The sequence below is a fragment of the Mustela erminea genome, chromosome 3 (genome assembly GCF_009829155.1).
Source record: "Mustela erminea isolate mMusErm1 chromosome 3, mMusErm1.Pri, whole genome shotgun sequence".
Classification (NCBI taxonomy): Eukaryota; Metazoa; Chordata; class Mammalia; order Carnivora; family Mustelidae; genus Mustela; species Mustela erminea.
This window is the reverse complement of record NC_045616.1, coordinates 99,877,133-99,898,676: the sequence shown is the minus strand read 5'-3', so window position 1 is coordinate 99,898,676 and position 21,544 is coordinate 99,877,133. Positions and strand designations below refer to the sequence as shown.

Here is a 21,544-nt window from a genome sequence, read left to right as displayed (position 1 = left end):
GCTCCACCCAGCCCTGGGGCCTCAACCCTGGGGTGCCAATTGCTCTGCCCCAGCCAACTCCCAGGACAGCCCACTGACACCTTTCCCTCTCCACCCATATTTTCCCACTTGAGGTTGCCCCTAGCTGGCTGTCAGACCCTGCTGAGTCCCATCGTTAGCTGTGGGCCCCCTGGAGTCCTGCTCACCCGGCCGGTCATCCTCGCCATGGACCACTGTGGGGAGCCCTGCCCAGAGAGCTGGAGCCTGCGCCTCAAAAAGCAGTCCTGTGAGGGCAGCTGGGAGGTGAGCAGAAACAGCCCTGAGCCCACCCACCTGGGCACTGAGGAGTTCAGAGTGGAGCCTGGGCTTCCCACCTGGCCCTTGAGCCACCCTCTCCCCAGTCTGGCCACTCCTCACCATTGGAGTTGGCCATGAGCTGACCCATCGGGCCCTTGCCTGCAGGATGTGCTGCATCTGGGAGAGGAGGCACCCTCCCACCTCTACTACTGCCAGCTGGAGGCCGGCGCCTGCTATGTCTTCACTGAGCAACTGGGCCGCTTTGCCCTGGTGGGAGAGGCCCTCAGTGTGGCTGCGACCAAGCGCCTCAAGCTGCTTCTGTTTGCCCCCGTGGCCTGCACCTCCCTCGAGTACAACATCCGAGTCTACTGCCTACATGACACCCACGACGCACTCAAGGTACCCCTCCGCCCCCACCCTGTCACAGGGAGGCCACACCACCACTGGCACTGAGGGCCTCTCCTCTTGGGAGGGGCAGCAGTGGGGAAGGTGCTCCGGGCCCCAGACTCAGCTGACCACCTGGGGTGTGCTACAGGAGGTGGTACAGCTGGAGAAGCAGCTGGGGGGACAGCTGATCCAGGAGCCCCGAGTCCTGCACTTCAAGGACAGTTACCACAACCTACGTTTGTCCATCCACGATGTGCCCAGCTCCCTGTGGAAGAGCAAGCTCCTCGTCAGCTACCAGGTGAGGCCGCTCAGGGTGCCTAGAGTGGGCACAACCAAGGCTGGGCACACCTGACTCAGCCTCTCCCCCCGCCCCCTCAGGAGATCCCCTTTTATCATATCTGGAACGGCACCCAGCAGTACCTGCACTGCACCTTCACCTTGGAGCGCGTCAGCCCCAGCACCAGTGACCTGGCCTGCAAGGTGTGGGTGTGGCAGGTGGAAGGCGATGGGCAGAGCTTCAATATCAACTTCAACATCACCAAGGTGGGCAGAAGGGGGCATCAGCACTGCAGAAATGTGCCTCCCCCCGCCAACACACACGCGCGCGCGCGCGCGCGCACGGCCTGTCCTGCCACCAAGCCCACCTCCTCCTAGAAACTGTTTAGCAGCTTCCCCCAAGTCTCCAGGGAGAGAGGTGCAGATGCAAACAGACAGATGCCGACAGATGCGATTGCTATCTGACTTGGGGGTGGAAATTGAAGAGGATGTGGGAGCCGCAGGAGGGAGACACAGAGCCTGGGGGCCTTGGGGTTTCCAGGAGGAGGAACTTTGTACCATGCCTTGAAGGATGAGTAAGAGACAGAGAGTGAGGGAAAGGGGGCTTCTGGCTGTGGGAACTGAGTGGGGAGGACAAAGATAGTGAGATGAGCACAGTGAGTTCTGAGTAATCAGTAGCGGTGACTTGGGGAGGGGTGATGGGGAGAGAGGAGGGGAATGAGGCTTGATAGCTCCTCTGCACTGGCTGTGAGACTTTGGGTAGGTCACCATAGCTCTGAGCCTTGAGACCTTCTAAACCCTAGTGAGCAGAGCTCTGGCATACCAGGGGTGCCCAAGAAATAGTACCCATGCTACCCCCATGCTGTGGTGGTTTGGGTGCTCCCCCAGCAGGTGGTGGCAGTGGGCCTGGGCCATGAAAGTTCTAACAGGCACCTCCACCCCTCCCCCACCTCCAGGACACAAGATTTGCTGAGCTGCTGGCTCTGGAGAGTGAAGGGGGGGTCCCAGCCCTAGTGGGCCCCAGTGCCTTCAAGATCCCCTTCCTCATTCGGCAGAAGATCATTACCAGCCTCGACCCGCCCTGTAGCCGGGGTGCTGACTGGCGGACTCTGGCCCAGAAACTCCACCTGGACAGGTGGGTGGGAGATGGGCAGGGAGGGGCTGCAAAGGCCCCCTGCTGTCCTTCCTGGTGGGAGAGGATGGGTGGGGTGGGTAAGAAGCTCAGTGGGGCGGGCTTGCACCCCGACCACCAGCAGCCAGGGTATCCAGTGCAACTTGGCCAAGGGGAGGTCCTGCCCTTGGGTGGGCTGAGAGGCAGAAGGGTACAGCCTGGGGTGAAGCAGGGCTGCTGACTGGCTCCTGTCCCCTCCCTTCCACAGCCATCTCAGCTTCTTTGCCTCCAAGCCCAGCCCCACAGCCATGATCCTCAACCTGTGGGAGGCGCGGCACTTCCCCAATGGCAACCTCAGCCAGCTGGCTGCAGCAGTAGCCGGACTGGGCCAGCCAGACGCTGGCCTCTTCACGGTGTCAGAGGCGGAGTGCTGAGGCCAGCCAGGCCTACAACGCCTATACTCTCACCAGCTTTGGCACCCGCCAGGGACGGGCAGAAGCCAGATGGGGCCCTTTCCCCTCCTCAGGGGGAGCTGTGTGGACAGGCCCCCTCCTGGCAGACACTGTCCCTTAACACTGGCCCTTCAGACCCTGCCCACACTTCCACCCCTCCAAGGCCTGCCTGGCCAGACTGGTACTGCCACCTGCTCTGACCCTGCCCCAGCCTCTGGGGCTCCGGGTGGACAGTGACTAGAGCCCAAGCCAGGCCCAGCCCATCTGTGTGTGTGTATGTGCGTGTGATGCTACCTCTCCTCCTAGCCCCTGGCCAGGAGGCCGCATACACACGGGCATACACGCACACGCTGGGCTCGGGACATGGCCCCCAGAGCTCCTGCCTGAGCTGGACCTTATGCAAACATTTCTGTGCCTGCCAGGTAGGGGCACATCTGAGGGGCCTGGCTCCAAGCCTATGAGACTGAGGGCCACAGCTGGACAAGGGGCGGCCCCTGGATTCAGGCGTACGACCACCACGCGGGCATGTGCCCATGCATGTCTCGTGTGCTCATCTCACAGACTCCCTGCCAACCCACCACACACACACACATCTCATGCTGTACACCCAGAGGCCACTCACGTCTCTCACACCCAGTGTCAGTCCACATCTGCCTCTCACATGCTGCCCTTCTCCCACCCACCCAGGGACACCCAATGGCTCCTCCCTGATCCTCCCCCGCCCCCAGCCTGGAGGAGCCCTGCCCAACAGGGCATGTGAATATGCAATGGGAGTCCCGGGCTGGACAATGGCAAGTGTGCGTGCCGTGGTGTGCCCGTTCCTGGGGCTGGCCGGTTCCCCCATGTGGGGCCTGTTGTGTGAAGCTCGTGCCCTGACTCTGTCTTAAGTGCTTTCGTGCACTTACACTTGGCCTTATGTACACAGCCTTGCCCGGCCGCCGGGGCGCGTAGGGATTTTAGCGGACGTGAATGTAAATAAATTATATATATATATTGCTAACCCGAGTGCTACTTCTCTCTGGGAATGCCAGAGGTCAAGGCTAGTGGACACAGAAGGGCCACACTTGGGCTCTTTGGGAGTCCTGCATGACTGGAGACATGTGGGACCTGGGCCCTGGTCCAGCGAGGGTAGTTCCCAGATACTTCTTCAAACACAGGCCGTCTGGGCAAGGCGGCAGGCAACTGCAGTGACCAGGGCTGCACCTTTGCCGGACCCATCTTCCGACTGCAGGAAGGTGACCACACAGCGAGGGGCCAGCTTTCTCACTGTGGCTGCCACCAGGCTGGAAAAGCTGTGGGGAGGGGGACTGAGGTGAGCCCTGGCCAGCCAGATTCCCCCCAGGCCATTCCTCCCTGCCCATCCCAGCACCCAGACTCACTGGGGATGCAGCTTGTAGAGGGTCCCATCCACCCCTACGGTCACAGTCAGCTCTTCTAGGCCCCGGTTCTCACGGATCTTCTCCACTACAGCAGCCACACCCGCCCCACAGAGCTGAGCAGCCCGCTGGGACACAGCCTGGCACACCTCCAGGACCATCAGGGCATCATCTGAGGTCAAGGGCAGCCCCAGATCCTCCAGGATGGCTCGGACCTGCCTTAGAGCCAGGCTGTCACTGGAGGACAGGAAGGAATAGAACACAGAGAGCCAGGGTCCTACATTAGCTTTCCCACCTCATGAGTTCTCCGGAATGGACCTCCCACTAACCAGCATTTTACCCAAAGTGGGTAGATAGATTCTCTTGGGAGGTGGAAGGAGGCAATACAGGCCTTAGGCACCTTTCAATCTCAGAGAGAAACTTGGTCTTGAAGATGTCCCTGGTCTGAAGGCGCTGGGTCTGCTGGCCCCGGAAGAGAACTCCAAGGCTGGTCAAATGCAAGAGAATGTGGCGGACGATCTCCCCCAGGTACATGCCACTGATCATCTTCTCAAAGCTGCATGAAAGCACAAAGGTCAGGAGACCCTACCTGCTTCCATAACCAGTGCCAGCCACCACCAGCTGCCCCTGCCCAGCCCCACCCATACCTCTGCTTGCCAGGGTTGATGGATGCCTGGTCCACATGTGCATCAAAGCAGGTTCTAAGCAAGTCCAGAGAGCCATCATCCCCAAAGGCACCCCACTCCATATTGATGCACATATGGCCTGAGTCCCCAGCCACAGCTGCCACATTCCGAAGCTCCTCCATGTAGCAGGCATTGGTGCCAGTTCCTGCAGAAAGGCCAGACAGGGTGGAAGTCATTTACTGACAGATAAGACCCCTCCCTCTGTGCCCTTCCCAAACTGAGATGGCAAAATTTAGGCTCATTTCTGACCTCTCCATTTCCTCACACCAACAACTTGTCTTAATGTCCTGGTCTGCCTTCTTTCCTGACATTCCTTCTGCAGACCCTGGCAGCATCAACCCCTGTGGACCTCCTCTGCTTCCCCTACCAGCATCACCATCAGTGTATCTTCCGTGCTATGCCAGAGCACCCCTGGGAGATGTGTGAGAGCTCCTCCACTATCAGCAGTTGAGAGGCCCAAGCTCCCTGGACTAGCTTTCCAGATCTTTAGTCAAACTAGCAGGTTCTGGGGACATAGACAGGAATCAGATATGAAGAGCCCCATGGTGGACAGGGCATGGGCAATAAGCAGCTAACATGATATTGCCTGTATGTACCCAAATAGAAGTGCAAAGAAGAGCATGATGGGAGCCTTGAGCATAGCTGAGTCTTCCTGCCTAGAGGGTCAGAGAAAGCTACAGACAGGAAATGATGTTTGGATTTGACTGTGAAGCCAGGAACACAGAAAGGAAAGGAATTCTAGGTAGAAGGCACATTCTGGATTAAGATACACCCTTTCTCTCCCCAACACATAGTTAGCTCTATGCAAGTGGTCTCCTTATCAGCCCCACCTGGATTTCCTCTGACTAGTTTATTCATAAAGCAATCTAGGCATACCTCTCCTGAGCATCTCCCCACTCGGCTCTATGTTCAAGAAGCTCCCAGTTTCAAAAGGAGTCTGCCGTAAACCTCCTGACCTAGGATTCTGATGCCTAAAGAGCTATGAGAGCCATCCTCCTGCATCTAGATAGACATTCTTTAAGTCCCACTCATGTTAGGACCACTTCCTTTCTGATCTTAACCTTGTCATCCCATTGTGCAGAGTCAGATTCAGCTCTGACTGCCACATGCTGTCCTGGGCTTGATCCCCACTAAATGGTGGGTTTTGAGAAGATAGGTATTACCCCCATCTTTATGTGTAGTCTTCCTGTCCCTTCATCCAGCCTCTATCTGGCCAGAGGAGGAATGTTTAATAAAGACTTAGGATCTTGGACTACCAGAAGGACAGCCTCACAGCTCACTCTCTGTCCTCCACCCCAGCCTCTACCCAGTTCCAAGCACTGAGCGTGTACCACGGGCCAGGAGCTGTGCCACACTTTGTTCCCTCTCCTCTCACTCTCATGATTCTTGAGATAGCCATTGCTATTATCTCTGTCTTAGAAGGAAATGGAGGCTTTGGTGATTTGCCCAAGGTCACACAGAAGTGGCAGAGCTAGTATTTCCACCCAAATCTGTATGACTCCAAAGCTCATATTCATTTAACAGAAAGGCAAACTGAGGCTCAGAAAGCTTAAATGACTATGAATAGTATAGCTAAGCTAAGCAAAGTTCAGACACAGCCCATATGAGTGTTGCCGGGCCTAGCTGAGTCAGGTGGAAATCACGCCACATCCCCAAGGCCAGAGGAACATCCAACCTGAGGAATCAACAGAAGGCAATGAATTAACATCAGGCAGTAGGAGCACAAAAGAACAGGGCCCTCCTCACCAACGATGAGGCCGACCTCACAACGGGAGTCCTCATAGCCACAGGACATCATGGTCCCCACCGTGTCATTGACAATGGCAACCACATTCAGCTCCACTGCCTGCACACAAAAGGATGCTGCTAGTTGCTGGGCAACGTGGTTGTCATGGCAACCAGCGCTGGACCCAGAGGTCTCTACTACAGAGAGCCACCCACTCCACCCCCCCAGGTCAGGAAGCAGGAGACCCTCTGCTCCCTTCAAGTCCTGCCACAGCCCCAAAGCACCCCTGGAGGCAGACTCCTCACCTGTCTTCTCCCGATGGCTTCCCGCAGCAGACACACAACGTCTTGGCCCTCACAGTCGGATGCATTGAAACCCTTTGTCCAGTTTAGGAGGATGCCCTGGGGTGGGACAAAGGTGGGGTCAGAAGGTGAAGGCCCCTTGGAATCTCACTCTCCCTCCCCAAAGCCTGTACCTCATCAAAAGCATATGCTATCCCCTCTCACCAAGCAGGATTCCATGCCCACTCTGCCACATGGCTGAGGGCCTTACCCTCTGCCCCCTCCTAACTCCCCAGGAGCCTTCCAGTGTAAAGAAACCTATTAATAACCATCCGACCTGTGTCTTCTATTATTAGTGCCAGAATGCTCAGATGGTCTGAGAGTCTGGACGTTTTAAGACGGCTGCCCAGAAGGAATGGCCCTTCATAATTGGGTTAGGAATGAACAGAGCTGATAAAATGAGTGCTATGTCCGGGAAGGGGGAGGACAGAGAAGGCTCAGAGGTCCAAATGACAGACTATTCTGCTCTTTTAGAAAGAACTAGCAAGAGTCATTTGAGAGGAAGGAAACTGAGGAATTAGGGACAGAGCCATGTCAAAAAGAAATTCACTTGTGTATTCCAGATATGAGTGAAGGACAAAAGGAAAAGCTAGAACCTAGAACACCTAGGCAGGATGGGAGGAGAGAAGACAGATAAGCCTTTATTGTGAGAAACTTGCCTTAAATTATGAACTTATTGATGGGCTTGACAATCTAGGACTATCCTTTTCTAAGTGTGCTTTCTCTGAGAGAGCAGGCAGGGGGAGTTATTCTCCTGCTGTTAAAAAATGACAGCTCTGCCCAAAGTAAGAGCATGCAAAGCAGATATGAAAATCTTTGGGGGGCACCTTGATGGCTCAGTCAGTCGAGTGTCCAACTCTTGATTTTGGCTCAGGTCATGATCTCAGGGTCCTGGGATAGAGCCTTGCATCTGGGCTCCATGCTCAGCACACCGTCTGCTTGAGATTCTTTCTCTCCCTGGCCCTCTGGCCCTCTGCCCTGCACTCTCTCTAAAATAAATCTTTAAAAAAAAAAAAAAAAAAAAGGAAAATCTTTGGGGCAGAAGATTTTAGAGATACGAACTGACTCTTCCTCCTCCAACAACATTTCCTTTTATCCCCTGCCCTATGCAACCACAGCCAGAGTGCTGAATGCTCGTGTGAAACACAGTAACTAGAAGCCAGAGAGTGAGACAGCAATTAAAAAGGAGGGCTACTGTGGGGGAACCCAGATCGTAAGTAGCGCCAATACTTTCCTGCTCTCAGATGACAGACCCCAGTCTGGGGAAGGGGAGCTGAGGCAACCTCAGAGCCAGGTTTTGGAGTTTCCTGAGACAAGCATTCTATACCTCTACCTGACCATACCCCTATGGGTAGGAAGGAGACAGAAGAGATCTGAGTGATCTGACAGCAGAGGAGGTCTCTGTCCTCCTTCCCCATGGAGGGAAAGGTGAGTTGTAAAGGGAGGTGTTAAGAATCAAGAGAGGAAGTGTCAGAGTCCTCACAGCTGGGGCCTAGGCATTTCCCGACTTCCCTGAGTGTCTGCGCATACACAGCAAAGGGTACTGTGCAGCTGAAAGGGGCCCTTACCTGGGGAAAGAGGCCTCCAGATTGATTATTATTAAGCCATCCCCCCCAAAAGAATGTGGGCTCAACACAGAAATTAAGTTCAGTTCTAGATAATGAATAGGACCCTGTTTTCTTCTTGCGCACATGATTTTGCATACTGAGTCCCACCTGCTTCTCACATCTTACAAGGAATAATCAAATGGTGCCAGCATGCTTAGTCTAGAGTGGGGCAGACCAGCAGAGAGACACTGCTGAATGCTTGATTCCAAAGGGCCACTGTGTAAAAGAAAGCCAAGTGCAGAAGCTGTGTCTGAGAGAGGTCACACCTGGAGCAGAGCCTAAAACTGCATAAAGTCTGGGTGGTGTAAAGAAGGCAGAGCTTTTCAGGAAGAACATAGTGGGTGATATTAGGGGCAGCAAGCTCCTCCTCACTGAAGGCAGCTTTTTGGCAGAAGTTAGGGGTGTTGAGGAGGAGACTCTTGGGAGCTTGGACCAAAGTACGGGAGGAGCTGTCTTCATGACAGCCCTCTGGTGTGTGCACTGAGAAGTCCAGCATTCTTCTTGAAGGACATGTAGAGGTGTATGCTCAGTTGGTGCTGTGTCTAGATCTGTGTGTGCTGCTCTACCATTCCAGTCAGGCACCCAATACCAAGCCAGGCATGAGAGGTACACAGTAAGTTCAGGAAGGGGAGATAGGGCAAAGAAACCAAGCAACCATAAGCCCTTTCACTAAACAGGAACTAATACTGTTTCCTGCAGGTCTCCTAGATTGGTACACCCGGCCTGTGGAGTAGACAGTCAATGTGTTCCTTCATCAGCCCTGATCCAGGCCTACACTGCTCCCAAGTGCCCAGACCTAACCTGGCTCCATTTTCCTGCCCATTGGCAGCCCCCAGGCATATCCATAATCTTTTCCATCCTGGGCCTCATTACAGTCCTGGATTCCAGGTGAATTTACCACACCCCCTTCACCTGCACACACCATGTCCAGTGAAACCGAGGCTAGGGGCTGGGTCAGCCCAGCAGTGCTTCTGCCCACCCCCACCCCCAGCCCAGGATACTTGAAGCCCTCTCCCCAGCCTCCTGCCCATTCCATGAAGGGTATGAGTGTGTAAAGCCCTTGGGGATAGTTTCTCCTGGCCCTCCGTCCCTCACCTGGTCGAGGCCAAGCTGCCTGCATGGGAAGGAGAAGGTGAAACCCAGAGGGAGGCTCTGCCCACTCAGGCCCTGCTTCTGCTGGAAGTCCACAATGCAGTCCACGATGTGGTCGAAGAGCTGAGGTGCAAGGCAAGTCAGGGTGTGGCCCAGCCTGGGTCCTTCCCCGCCCCTGACATTAGGTCCAAGCTCTGGGTACCTGCTGTCCAGAGCCCTGGGCCACATACTCCGGGATGGAGTAGACCTGGCTGGTGATCTTCACACCTCCTTCTGTCACACGCACCAAGAGGACCCGAAAGTTGGTGCCCCCCAGGTCCAGGGCCAGGAAGTCCCCACGTTCTGTGGAACAGAGATCCCCAGAGTCAGGACAAAGCACGTTCTGTGACCTCCATGAACCCATATCCCAGCCCCACACTCATGCCAGATCCTCACCAGTGCCATCAGGTGTGGCCCGGACATAAGTGGGCAGCATGCGGAGGGATGAGGCCTCCCCTCGGAGTCCCTTGACCATGGCCTCCCGCATCTGTGCCTGCACCACTGCCAGCTGCTCATGGTTCAACCGGAAAGGTGCCAGGGTCTCTTCCAGCAGGTGCCGGTGAGCAGCGAGGCGGGCAGCCACAGCAGTCACCATTGCCACACCCCGGCCACCCCCATCCACAGAGGGAATGAAGGAGACATCACATTCCGGGGCCAGGAGCATCACAGTCTCCTGCAGGATGCTGAGGAAACTACACAGACACAAAGCAGGCATACCTGGCTTGACACCTGACCCTGAACTCCAGGGCTTGCTGAAGCCCTGGGCCCCATCACTTCAAATCCCTTCAGTTCTAAGTCCAACTGTACACCAACCTTATGCCCAGTATCTCCAGTGCTCCCAGTGTCCTCAGAGTCCCCCTCCCTTGCATCTTTCCTCTCTTCTGACTTCTTCTGGCGTCCCTTAGTCCCCATCTGACCTTACCCTGCCACTCATACCCACTGCCTTGCACACATGGAACTAGAGTGCCCTCTGGGTCTTTATGGAAAACACATTCTTGCTACCTGCTCACACAGGAAGTGTGTATTTCCAGTACCTGGGGTGTCGCTCAAACACTCGGCCTCCGGTGGCCACAGCAATCTGAAGCATCTGCAGCTCCCGGATGTGCCGGAGGCGGGAGAGAACAGCAGCCAGGGCGGCAGCACAGAGCCGGGCAGCCCGAGTCAACACGGCTGCACACACGTACTGCACAAGCTTGGCGTCCGAGGCCCCCACACTCAGGCCCAAGTCCTGCAGGATGGCATGCACACGGGCTGCCCCAGCCAAGGGGCTGGAGGGACACAGGGTACTGCTTTGGGACTCAAGTAGCCCCAAAGCTCCCTGCCCTCCCTCAGCCCCATGGCTACCTGGGGGACAGAGCATCCTCCCCTCTCCCAAGCCAAGAAGCCCTTTGTTTAAGCCTACTGGCTTTTCTTACTTACTCCTCCATCTCAGCCACATGCTCCAGGAGGATGCTGCCTTGGGTCAGCAGGGCGGAGGAGGTGCAGCCATCAAAGAGGACCCCTTGTTGGGCCAAGTGAGCCAATACAAGCCTCACCAGCTCACCCAGGTACAAGCCCCCAATCATCTTCTCAAACCTACAGGTAGGAAGGGTGGCTGGACAGAGCTTTCCTTAAGCCCTTAGCCCACTTGGTCCCACCTCCAAGGGTCCCAAAAGAAGGATCATTTTCTTTGGGGTCCCCCAGACTGGAGGTTCCAGAAGCAATGGTTTCCCAGGAGATAGGTGGGTGTTTATCCAGACCCCGCTGCCCTCTCAGGCTTAGATTAGGTTCAGAGGGGCTTCTGGAGGACAGGGAACACTTTGCTACCCCCATCCCCAACACTGGTCAGGAATAAGGGAGGGCTATGGGTTGAAAATTCTGGGTTCTAGAATCTTGAGCCCTTCCTTCTTTGAGCATAGCCAGGGCCCCCTAAGATGCAACCTGGAAACCCTATGAGCAAGCAATAGGGAGGGGCCCAAGGGCCTGAGTTCAGGGACAGCAGCGAAGAAGGGAGCAGAAGAGTGATAGGCCCTAGAGCAGAAGGTCAGGCCACCTCTGGGCACCAGGATTCAGGGACTCTTGGTCCAAGGCATGGTCAAAGGTGGTCAGCACTGGTCCCAGGACCCCATCATCACTGAAGGAGCCCCACTCAACGCTGACGCAGACGCGGCCCCGGTCCTCATCCAGCACTGCCACATGCCTTGCCTCCTCCATGTAACATGCATTGGTGCCAGTGTCTGGCAGGGATGAATCCATCAGGACCTGCCCATCAGGTAGCGGTACCCCCGCACCCATCATCACAAATGGCCCATGGCTCACCTACAACAAGCCCGACCTCACAGGGCCCAAACCCTGGCTCGCAGCCCATCATGGTGCCCACTGTGTCATTCACCACGGCAACCACGTCGATGCTGTAGGCCTAGACAATGGAGAGGGCAGAGGTCATGGCTGACTTAAGTGGGTAATGCAGGGAACCTGGGGGATGGGCAAGGCTAGGGCCTTGGCTTTGATGGAGGGGCCCTGGCCTTGATAGAGGTGCTCAGAGTCCATGAAACTCAATGTGTGTTCATGCCCACACATATACTCTTGGTCCTCCCACCCTACAGAGAATTTTCCTCCCATCCCACACTCCCCCTTGTCTCTTCCACCCTCTACTCAGGCCCTGGGGCTCTCAAAGGCTCCCGACCTCAGTCATCATCTCCAGAATACCAGTGCTCCCCACAGGACCAAGATGATTGTGAGCAAGCGCGGCACCTTGAAGACTGCACTGTAGGTACCTGACTCTCTAAGCCCCTCCTAGCCCTGAATTCCATCCACTAGCATCACAGTTAGTCCAGATGGATCCAGATCCACCTTTCTTTGGTATCCAAATGTTTGCACCTTTCTCTGAAAAACAGATCTTCCACCCCAACCCCAGCTTATGCATCTGGCAAACTCCTTAAAGCCCCTGCCCGAGTCCTAGTGTGCCCTTCCCATGCTACCAGAGTCACTGAACTACCTCCTTGACAGAGACAATCCTTTTTTGGAATGCTTTCCCTCTAGCCTGTGAGGTCGTTGAATACAGGATCAAGTCATTTCATCTTTGTTTTGCCCCATGGTCCTGAAAATTTGTCCTTTCTTAGCCTTTAGTCTCTTCATGTATGAAGTGGGAATGGTAGCAAAAACTACCCTAGGTTAGACTGGATAAAGGATATAAATAGAAAAGGAAAGCAGGCCCTCCCAGAAGCACAGGCACAGTCTCTGTGTGCTGCCTTCCCATTGCCCCTGCCCCACTCACCCCCTGCCTCTTGATGGCATCTCGCAGCAACTGGACCACATCATGACCTTCCACACCGCTGCACCTAAAACCTTTGGTCCAGGAAATAAGGGTGCTCTGGGGGCAGAAAACCTGGATCACTCCTCCAATAGCTTTCATGGGGCTGCAAACCTTCCACCCACTGTCCCCATGCCCACTCTGCCTCACCCTGTCCAGGCCAGTCTGGTGACAAGGGAAGGAGAAGCTGAACCCAAGCTGCAGATCCTTTTTGTCCATGGGGATTGCATCCAGGAACTCAGACAGACAGCGGGCAGCAAAGTCAAAGAGCTATGGGACAAATTAAGGTCTCAGCTCTGCCCACCAGAGCCCCAGCCACCCAGCCAGTTCCCAGAGCCTAGGCAGTGGGCTCTTACCTGCTGACCAGGACCCAGCATCACCTCTGGAGGGATCACAAACTCCTGACTCCAGGGCTCCATCCTATGCCCCTCATTGCCCACCAGGGTCACCCACAGAACACGCAGTGAGGCCCCTGTGGCCCCCAGCTCCAGCACCACAAAATCTCCTTGTTCTGGGGCAAACAGGACACAGAAAGGCATGCAGCTGGCAAGCCTCCCAGAAACATCCCCAAGGACTGCAAAGTCTCATTAAGGGAGCTTAGAGTTGGGATTCTTAATGGGGGAAAGGGATAAGGAACTCCATCCCCCAGATCAGAATTCTCTCCCTAGGCCTGGCCACCAATTTTGGTCTATGCCACCCACCAGTGCCATGTGGGGTGGACCCCACGTATGTGGGCAGCATCCGGACAGAAGAGGCAGGGCTGGCCTGCCCCCCCAGTGAGCGCTCCATAGAGCACAGGAGGCTGGCTTGGATCTGCCGTAGCTGTGTCTCCGTCACCTTGAATTGCTGTAGACACGCCAGCACCTGGGGAGAAACAGGCTAATATCTGGTCAGGAGCCCCACTGCCTAGCCAAGTTCTCTGACTTCAACCAGGACTGCCCCACCAAGCTTGCTCCTCCCTTTACCAGTCCAGACCAGCACCTCCCTTAGCTTTCCCAGGAGCTGACTTGAGCCCTGCCTAAGCCCTGAGCCTTGCTGGTCTCCCCAACACGTGCCCAACACCACTTCTCACCTCTTCATGCACCTAGGTTCTTTTGCTGCCTACACCTCATACTCAGTTCCTGCATTCTCAGAAGGCTCCTTCCTGGAGGGGAGACCCACCTACCTTTTCCTTCATTCTCTGGTGATTCCTTCTCAACATAGGGATGTTCCCTAGTCCTCCCATTTCTTAGAATTCAGGGTTTAGTGAGGCCATTCCTGTCATACCATTAATTCACTCTGGCTCCCCAGTACCCAGAGTTAAGCTGCTGAGTGAGTTGTCGTTCACCAAATGAGCAAAGAAACGAACAAATGTGGTATGAATTTCAAGTACATGTGCTTCGCTCTCCCAATCCACTTGAATCTGGAGCCTAAGTAAGCTCAGCTTGGGAGAACCTGGAGGCCACACTGTGGAAGACAGTCCTCCTATCCGTCACCCATCCTTCCCACAGGCATTGATTGAGTACCTATTAGGGGCCCAACACTATTCTAAGCACTACAAGTTGCATAACCCGGTGAGTTCTGTTCTTATCAAGCCCAGATTCCAGCATAGAGGCAGAAAATAAGGAAATAAACATGAAATATGATTCTGGTAATAACAGTCGCTTTTTTTTTTTTTTTAAAGGCAGGAACAGAAGTTTGAGAGTGACCAGGGGAGAAAAAGGTGTTTTTGGATATTTGATAATAAGTTCTCTCTGAGGAAGTGAACTAAACGAAGGAAGGGGACAAGCCATTTGAAGATCTGGGGTGGAGGATAAAGGGATTTTCTTCGGAGTGAGGGGATGGATTTGGGGGAAGGTTGGGCCAGGGGTGAATCTGAGTGATGGGAGGGGGTAGATAGGCAGAAAGCAGAAGATGGGATACCCAAGGGTCCTCTCCACCAGTAACTTACTGTGGGGGAGCTAAGAGGAGCCTCAGTACTCTACCTCTATGTGAAAGCTCCCCTAGATGACCTTCTGGCCAGTCCTTCAAAGAGATGCTAGCAGCTTCCCTGGGTTCCCTGGAGTCCCGAACTGAAGCTCTATTTCCTGGGCTTAGTTTTTCCCAGGTCCTCACTCCCTGTCCCACAGAAATTCCATTCCTATGACTCACTGTCCCACACTGGACCTGTCTGTAAAGTAACCACACAGGCATCTGAATAAGGAGGCAGAGGAGCCAGGGAGGAGAGGCTGTTCAGTGAGGGAGATGGGGGTGACTCAGTTCCACCTCTGCTTTAGAAAGAGAATGGAAAACAGATTCCTAAGGAGGCAAATGTTCCTAACTGGAGTGCCAGATGTTCAGTTCGATGTTTACATTATAGGAGATGCTTCTAGCAGCCATGCACACTAGGAAGGGTTATTCCTATGTTATGTTACAAATGAGAAAACTGAGGCTTAGAGAGGAACAGTCATCTGTATAATCCAAGCAGCTATTAAGGGACAGAGTGAGATTTGAACCCAGATCTGACTGAAGTGTTTCCACACAAATGTGAAGCCTTATAAAAACTAGCAATTTCAGGGATGCCTGGATGGCTCAGTCGGTTAAGCATCTGCCTTCAGCTCAGGTCATGATCCCAGGCTCCTGGGATCAAGTCCTGTGTTGGGCTCCTTACTCAGCAAGGAGCCTGCTTCCCCCTCTGCCTGCTGTTCCCCCAGCTTGTGTGCTCGCTTTCTCTCTCAAATAAATAAATACATACATACAATCTTTAAATTAAAAAAAAAAACAAAACTAGCAATTTCACCTGAAAAGAACCCAAAGCTGATGAAGGTTGCAGCGAAGAAACCCCATGGAATGAGAAAATTACATCTGAGTCTTCACCCTGCCACTTTCCTGGCTGTGTGGCCCTGGAATAAGGCTGAGAAAATAATAATACTCAGAAGGCCCCTGTGTTCCCAATGCCAGGGACCATGTCATTTCTCACTTCTGTGGCCCAGCCATGAGTTGAATACAAAGGAAATGTTTACAGCAGGGTCTGGGGCAGAGACCGGACAAAGGTGAAGTGGGAGCATGAAATGCAGTGAGGGGTGATGCCCTCCAGTTTGGGCAATAAGCCAAGTCCAGCAGATGTCAGAACAAGCCGGAAAACTAAAGAAACTGCAGGGAATAATTCAAGAATCCTTTCATGGCTGCCTCCTCTATACAGGTCCTTTATCTCCATTAGTTCACTTAATCCTCCAGGGGGTGGAAGGATTAGACTTTATTTTCTTCCATTTTACTGATGAGGAAACAGACTAGGAGATATGAAATGACTTACACAAGTGTTTCCTGTTTGATGGTGTGACATACAAGGGTTTCTAAATCTTGGTCAAGATGACAGAAAAGAGAAACTCAATCTGAACTAACCGAAGGCACAGGGACTATGCTGAAGAATAACCTCCAAGTTGAGTTCAGCTCTGAAATCATCTGTGTGCCTGATTGCAGTGGCTATGTTGAAGGGAGGGAGATATGCAGGAGACTAGAGAAACAGGGGAAGGAAGTGTCTTAAGAATATAGTCTTCTACCAGAAAACCCCAAAAGGGTCCTTGCTAGACTATGTGAACCCATTCAGGGTAGGGGCAGCATCCGTGCAACAAAGTGGCAAAATACCTTTGCAACTGAAATACCTCAGCTCAAGCTCCTGTCATGAGTTAAAACTCATCAGTTCACCTCTCTAAGCCCCCTCTTTCTCAGCTGTAAAATGAGAAGATAATCCCCACCTTGCTGTTTGTTGTGTGAAGTCACAAAGGAAACAGTTACTAGATCAGATCTGAAAGGTTTGATAAACTAAAAGGGGCTGCATGGCTGTGAACTCAGGGCCCCATGGGCTGATCCTGCTCTTTGATAGCTTTAAATAGGCATGAATCAGAACCCCAGTGCTGAACTTACCAGCTCAGAGCTGTCTGAGGAGCAGGGCAAGCCCTCCTGGGAGCAGCCAGGAGCTCCTTCCCTTTGCCGCAACCCTACTGGCCCAATGGAGTCCATGTGGTTCCACAATGGAGGGTGGCCACCTATAGGAGGAAAGGGACAGCCCAGGTGAACCACATAGTCTACAGGCCCTCAGAGGCTGTGGCCCTTAACTTTTGTCCTTGAGAAGAGGACGAGGAAGAAAGCTGTAGGCAGAGCTCGGAACCTCTGACCATCAATGATCCTTTAGTAATCAACCAGAAGGCCCCCATTTTCCAGAAGCACATTTATTAACAGAGCACTGGGAAGGCTGGTTCCTAATCCCAATGCCATTTATTCATTCTGTCATTCATTTACATTTACCAGTTCCTGATGACTACTGTCCCAGATGCTGGAGTATAAAGCAGATGTAGGCTGGTCCTGAGGACTCTTACAGCCTTACCAACAATCACAGAACCCTTGACATAGTCAGTAACAGATGGACCTGCTACCGTGCTTGGGAGTTCAGGATGTTCTAGAGGTTTGGAACAAAGAGTGTGAGGTAACAAGGAGCCAAAGACTTGCTGGAGAAGCAGGTAGGCTGGACTATGGATGGCCTTTATGCCAAGCTATGTTGTACAAATTTCATTCTGAAGGGAGAAGTGGACAGGGATGGATCTGTACTTCAGAAAGGGGTTCCACTAGTGGCATAACTTTTATGACTTCTTTGAATTTTAGTTTTTTCATCTGGGAGGAAATAACTGCTTTTACAAGGTTGTTATAATAATTAAATAAGACTTGAAAAATGCTTTGGGAAATTTAATGTGCAACACAAGCATCAGCTCATGGGTGGGTTTTGGAAGGTACAGTGATGCAGAATGGAAAGAGCCATATGCTCAGAGTTAAGGACCCAACTCTCCACAGAAGACCTAGTACCAGGTCTCCAAATGGGAGGCCCAATTTTCTTAATCTGCCAAATGGGGATCAATATATGTCAAAGAGCTTTGTGGGGCAAATGAAATAATGAACGCAAAAGGACCTTGTGCAGAATGTACCTTCAGATTTATTTACTTGAATCTGAATTGAGCCTCAATTTCCTCCTCTATAACAGAACAAAAATTCAGTTCTTGTGAGGATTAAAGGAGTTAATGGTTTGCATACTATAAAGAACTGTAGAAATGTCGTTATTTTGCTAATTCAAGCTAGAGGTGGTACTGCTATTCCAAGAAATTCCCAAGGGAGCCTTCAGTGGTTTAGGTGTCTTTCAGGAGTAAAGGAAAAGGGAAATGCAGTGAAGGCCCCAAGATGGGGAGAAGGGATTTGTCCAGTGAATCAATCTACCTCTCTTCCTGTAGCACAAGACTCCAGGGAAGAATACCTTCCCATCCCTGCAACCCTTGCCCATCCTCCATTCCCAACATGCCCATGAATTTGCCCTCCTCATGGTCAAATTGAGCTGCTGATTGTCCCATCCCAGTCTTTTCCTCAGTCCCCATCCCCTACTGTCCTCTGTCAGGCATGCAAAGCCATGAGCAATCTCTTCACTGCAAAATTCTTGTCTCTTGGCTTTCAACAACTAGTCTTTCCTGAGCCTCCTTCCCTCATAATCTTCATTACTTTTTCTCTCCACTCCCCCTTAGCAATGCCCCACCCCACCCCTGTTTCTGGTCATAGCCCTCTTCTCCACAGCCCTTTGTATCACCTTCAGGTTTTGATTAAAACCTCTGTTTCAGGTCTCCCAAATCCCTGTCCTGAGCCAAATCCCAAATTCTGATGGTCTGTTAGACATCCCTCTCCAGATGCTGGAGAAGCTTCTCAAACTCCATAGTCAAAGACACATTCATTTTCTCCTTCACTTTTTCCCCATGATACTCTTCCTGTCCTCCATCTTAGCTGGAGGCATCAAGGTTGCTCACTCACACAGCTATTCGGGTGCCTGTCTACAACCCTGACTCTCACCTCTCCTCTATGCAATCAGGTCTGAGGCTGAAAGAGCTAAGAACAGAAAGTGCTCTCCCACATATCCCCTCTTCCCACTGCCACCGCCCTAGACCTTCTTCCCATCTGATTATTCCAACAACCTCCTAACTGATACTGTCCATCTCCCTGCCCCACCAACTCCCAACACATCACCAGAATAACTGCACAAAAATAGATATTTCTATTTTCCCCAGCTCTATCTCCCCTAAGATAGGAGGTAAACCTTCACATTGTGGTATTTCCCTCTGCAGCGGGGGGAAAAAAAAAGTCTGAAACTCTTTAGCATAGCTTTGCCGGCCCCAAGTTTCCTCTCTTGCTATTCTCCCTCACACTCCAGCCACACTGACTACAAGTTCGCCCTGTCTCTTGCTATCCAGCCTTCATTCACAGTTTTCCTCGAGTCTGGAACCACTGGTCTGAGTCATCTGCATCTTCATCCCAGCACAGGGTTTGACATAGTGTACTAATACAGCTTTGAAAAATTTGGGGGTGGGGGGTGTGGGAGTGGGGCTCTTATTCAGAGAACTAAGAAATCAGTTTCCAGCAAATGTCTTCAAAATCCTATATATCTAATTTCCAAATCTGTCAAATAGGAATGTTAACTTCCTGAATGTTACAGGTTTGTTTCAAGGATAAAACAGGGTAACCGAAACAATTATAATCTTAGGAAAGGGCTAGCCACTACACACAGAGTACGCTTTCACTCTCCTTTTGAGGCCCAGCTCACTCAATCATTCTTTCATTCATTTACTCTTATTCATTCACTCTTCTATTGGACATTTATCTGGTATTTCTACATGCCAGAGACTGTGAAGCTTCCTCCAAGAAACCTCAGTATTTACACTCCCAGTAAATGTACTCATATCTGCCTCTTCCAGCTGAGCCCAGTGGGGAGGGACATGTCTCCCACATCACTAGATTCTCAGAACTCAGCTGGGGTCTGCACATGTTTAAGTTGGCCTCTTAGCTTAACTCAGCTGAATCAGATACATGAGGTGAGTCTTCCTTCTGAGAAGGATCCCAGGGACTCCTGCCAAGGATGAGAGCTATCACTGAGGAACAGCTGGCTTAGTCGTTCCAGGCTCTACTCTGCTAGCATGGGCCAAGCTGGAGAGATGGTGAGGGGATGGACCTGAAGTAAGTAGAAGAGGGTCTTACCCGGGAGAAGCAGCAGTTGTTCACTTTCTTCAGGCTTGAGCTCTTCTCTCGCAATGTTAGGCATCCCACTGACCTGGTTTGCACCCAAAAATGAAACTCACAGGTCACCTGAGTTATAATGTCCCATGCTCTTTCTTGGCCACCACTATCTAGACATCAGTTAATTCAGGAAGATGCACTTCCTTCTGAGTCTGCCCTAAGAGAAGTCCAGGGCAGGCAGGGCTATGGTGCAAACTTAAGCAAGATAACTGTACGAAGCTGGAACCCTGAACTAGGTCAAGGACCCTGGGACATCCCCTCTCTAATACTGGGAGCCCCACCCACTTTACAAACAGTAAACTCAAGAGTCTGAGTTTGGAGGTGATGGCTCACCTGGAAAGATGGAAGAGGCTAGCATGAGAAATATATAGTACAACAGACAATCTTCCAAAATGTTCCAGTACTAACGAGCAAGAGGCAATGTGGAACATAAGAGGAAGAGACTAACTCTGCCCTAGAGTGGGCAGGGCAAGTTAAGGAAGCTGAGCCATGAAGAAAGACTAGGAGTATGCTGGCAGAGGTAATCCTTCAGAGAGAGAAGCGCCTGTGCAAAATCTTGGAGCACAAGGCACCTTCATGGTATGCGGTTCAGCTCCAAAGACCTAAATAAAGATACATGTAGGTGAGGATATATGATGGGAGAGGTAGCAGCCAGACTGTGGAGTCTAGCCCTCAGATGGTAGGCCAGGGAGGGGTAGAGGGGGTGTAGGTTCATACCCTGGGTCTTCTCTACCAGAAGGGGAAGGGTAATCTCAGGCTACAGTAGAGTTGTTTGCCCCCACAAAGCTGATTTTCCCCCAGTCTTCTTGAATGCATAGAACCTTGTGGCATCACTATGACCACTGCTATGGTCTGAATATTTATATCCCCCTCCCCAACACCAAAACAAATTTTGTTGAAATCTAATGCCCAAAGTGAAGACTTTAGTAGATTGGGCCTTTGAAAAGTGATTAGGTCATAAGGGCAGAGCCTTAACAAATGGGGTCAGCGTCCTCATAAAAGAGGCCCCAGAGAGCATCTTTGCCCCTTCTGCAGCATGAGAGGATACAAGAAGTTGGCAGTCTGCAACCTGGATTGGAAAAGGGCCCTCACCCAACCATGCTGGCACCTTGATTTGAGTCTTCCAGCATCCAGACTGTGAGAAATTTTCGTTGTTTATAAACTATTCAATCTGTGGTATTTTGTTATAGAAGTCTGTAAAGACTAAGATACCCACCATGATAGGAGACGACATACTGTATTAATTTTCATTTCTGGGAAATTGGTGAGCAGGTATTTTAAAGTTTGGGATACCCCATTAGCAGTTAACCCTACCATTGTCTACAGACAGAACATGGCCTCCATATGACACCAGGATGGAGACCAGGGACAGTGGCTCTTGTATTATTTTTGGCACGACTGGCCTAGAAACATGCCAGATTATCAAACCTGCTGCACATTTCACTGGGTATCAATCAGACATACAGGCTCTGAAAGACAGGAAATTGGTGGTGGGGATAGGGAGGACACCCATAACATAATATCCTGCCTAGCCTGGGGCTCTAGTCTCTCTCAGCTTTGTCTAGTTGGCAAAGAATATGGAACTGAATGTGATTCATGCTGACAGTCAAGAGTCCACAGTCTTCTGGGCCAGAGTAAGGATATGTTCCTGACAAGTAATGCCAGGGTTTTTTAAACCATGTTTCTGGAAGTCCTGTATCTATTTCCCCAGGAGAGGGGTCCCTAGGTAGAGTGTCAGGGAAGGTCTGTGTCAGCGCCTATGGAGGGTAGAAATGCCTTGGGCTTAAATTCTATGAGCAGCTAAGACCACCCTGGATGTAGCAGAGG

General features: G+C 52.1%; 2 protein-coding genes across 10 annotated transcripts in view; one reads left to right on the top strand and one right to left on the bottom strand.

Moving 5' to 3' along the window:
- UNC5A (unc-5 netrin receptor A) overlaps positions 1 to 18,187 on the top strand; it is a 70,376-nt gene extending 52,189 nt beyond the window's left edge. For 4 of the 5 annotated variants that reach the window (XM_032336926.1, XM_032336924.1, XM_032336927.1 and 1 more), the window contains 6 exons: positions 114 to 282; positions 442 to 675; positions 812 to 961; positions 1,042 to 1,206; positions 1,896 to 2,074; positions 2,319 to 3,381. In XM_032336926.1, the coding sequence (XP_032192817.1) occupies positions 114 to 282; positions 442 to 675; positions 812 to 961; positions 1,042 to 1,206; positions 1,896 to 2,074; positions 2,319 to 2,484 (1,063 nt within the window). In that variant the 3' untranslated portion in view covers positions 2,485 to 3,381. Of the gene's footprint in view, positions 1 to 113; positions 283 to 441; positions 676 to 811; positions 962 to 1,041; positions 1,207 to 1,895; positions 2,075 to 2,318; positions 3,382 to 12,007; positions 12,118 to 16,927 lie in introns of those variants that run through there. The other variant, XM_032336925.1, reaches the window with a different exon arrangement.
- On the bottom strand, positions 3,475 to 20,301 carry HK3 (hexokinase 3). Of its 5 annotated transcripts, none has more exons than XM_032336920.1 (20): positions 20,051 to 20,204; positions 19,679 to 19,751; positions 16,544 to 16,665; positions 13,363 to 13,540; positions 13,018 to 13,172; positions 12,812 to 12,931; positions 12,626 to 12,721; positions 11,668 to 11,767; positions 11,402 to 11,585; positions 10,789 to 10,944; positions 10,404 to 10,637; positions 9,766 to 10,061; positions 9,533 to 9,672; positions 9,334 to 9,453; positions 6,596 to 6,691; positions 6,311 to 6,410; positions 4,526 to 4,709; positions 4,279 to 4,434; positions 3,882 to 4,115; positions 3,475 to 3,794 (listed from the first exon to the last, which is right to left on the bottom strand). In XM_032336920.1, the coding sequence occupies exons 2-20, from the start codon at positions 19,740 to 19,742 to the stop codon at positions 3,650 to 3,652; spliced, it is 2,880 nt and encodes a 959-aa protein (XP_032192811.1). In that variant the 5' UTR covers positions 19,743 to 19,751; positions 20,051 to 20,204; the 3' UTR covers positions 3,475 to 3,649. The 5 variants fall into 5 exon arrangements, with proteins under 5 accessions (XP_032192811.1, XP_032192812.1, XP_032192809.1 ...); XM_032336921.1 differs by having other exon boundaries at positions 13,363 to 13,525; positions 20,051 to 20,201; XM_032336918.1 differs by having other exon boundaries at positions 10,404 to 10,655; positions 12,626 to 12,931; positions 20,051 to 20,212.
- Between the last annotated feature and the right edge of the window lie 1,243 nt (positions 20,302 to 21,544).